Source organism: Sinocyclocheilus anshuiensis, unplaced genomic scaffold (genome assembly GCF_001515605.1).
Source record: "Sinocyclocheilus anshuiensis isolate Anshui unplaced genomic scaffold, SAMN03320099.WGS_v1.1 scaffold1379, whole genome shotgun sequence".
In the NCBI taxonomy this organism is placed as follows: Eukaryota; Metazoa; Chordata; class Actinopteri; order Cypriniformes; family Cyprinidae; genus Sinocyclocheilus; species Sinocyclocheilus anshuiensis.
In genome coordinates, this window is record NW_015536530.1 from 108,467 (window position 1) to 109,799 (window position 1,333).

Below are 1,333 nucleotides of genomic sequence, written 5' to 3' on the forward strand. Positions count from 1 at the left end.
ATGGGAGCACTAGTGGGGAATGAGAAACTGGGTTCCATGGGAGCACTAGGTTGTTCGGGTTTAGAACTGGGTTTCTCAGTGGGAAGGGAGAAACTGGGGTCCATTGGAGCACTAGGTTGTTCATGTTTAGAACTGGGTTCAGTGGGGAGGGAGGAACCGGGTACCATGGGAGCACTAGGTTGTTCATGTTTAGAACTGGGTTTCTCAGTGGGCAGGGAGAAACTGGGTTCCATGGGAGCACTAGTGGGGAATGAGAAACTGGGTTTCATGGGAGCACTAGGTTGTTCAGGTTTAGAACTGGGTTTCTCAGTGGGAAGGGAGAAACTGGGTTCCATGGGAGCACTAGGGGGAGGAATTGGGGTCCTTGGGAGCACTAGGTTGTTCAGGTTTAGAACTGTGTTTCCCAGTGGGGAGAGAGCTAGACTTATCAGATGGAAGGGAAGAACTAGGTTTCAAAAGAGCACTAGTTTTTAGAGGTTTAGAACTGATCTTTAAGAAAACACTTGATTTCACTGGGAGAAGAGAACTTGGGGTCTTTGGCTTAGAATGTTGTTGCATATGAGAACTAGATTTCTCCGGTTTAGAGCTGAATTTTTCCGATGGAAGTAAAAAAATGGGTCCCATCAGAACCTCAGGTTTCTTAGGTTTAGAACTGATCTTTGAGACGTGAAACCTTGATTTCACAGGGAGAGGCGAACTTTGGGTCTCGAGATTAGATCGGTGTTCAGTAGGAACATTTGGTCTCTCAAGTTTAGAGCTAGACCTCTCAGAGGGGTGGAAAGAACTCAATTGCGTAGGAGCAATAGTTCTATCCGGTTTAGAACTTGACTTTTTAGATGGAAGTGAAAAAGTGAGTACCATCAGAGCCCCAGGTTTCTTCGGTTTAGAACTGAACTTCGAGAAGACAATACTTGATTTCACAGGGAGAGGAGAACTTGGGGTCTTTAGCTTAGATCGGTGTTCAGTAGGAGCTTTGGGTCTCTCAGGGTTAGAGCCATACTTCTCAGAAGGGTAGGAAGAACTTGATTGCTTAGGAGCACTAGGTTTATCAGGTTTAGAGCTTGACTTTTCAGATGGGAGAGAAAAACTGGGTTTCTTCACAGAAAGGGAGCGGGACTTCTCAGAAGCAAAGGAAAAACTGGGTTCCTTAGGATGTGCTTTTTTTACAGATGATTGCCAAATGCTGTTTTCCAATAGAGCAGTAGGTTTTCTCAAGGAAACGGAAAAACTTGACTTCACATGAGCACTGGAACTAGGTTTCTGAGGGAAGGGAGAATTGTCATGTTCAGTCTGTCCTGAAAATAATTTTTGAATAACTGTTAGTTACAGAGAT

The 1,333-nt window shown here is 44.7% G+C and overlaps 1 protein-coding gene across 1 annotated transcript in view; it reads right to left on the minus strand.

Annotated features, from left to right (window-relative positions):
* The window catches only part of LOC107694657 (zonadhesin-like), a 4,454-nt gene extending 4,108 nt beyond the window's left edge, over positions 1-346 (minus strand). The window contains exon 1 of the mRNA XM_016494344.1: positions 223-346. Within this exon, the coding sequence (XP_016349830.1) occupies positions 223-335 (113 nt within the window). The 5' untranslated portion in view covers positions 336-346. The remainder of the gene's footprint in view (positions 1-222) is intronic.
* Positions 347-1,333: the final 987 nt, after the last annotated feature.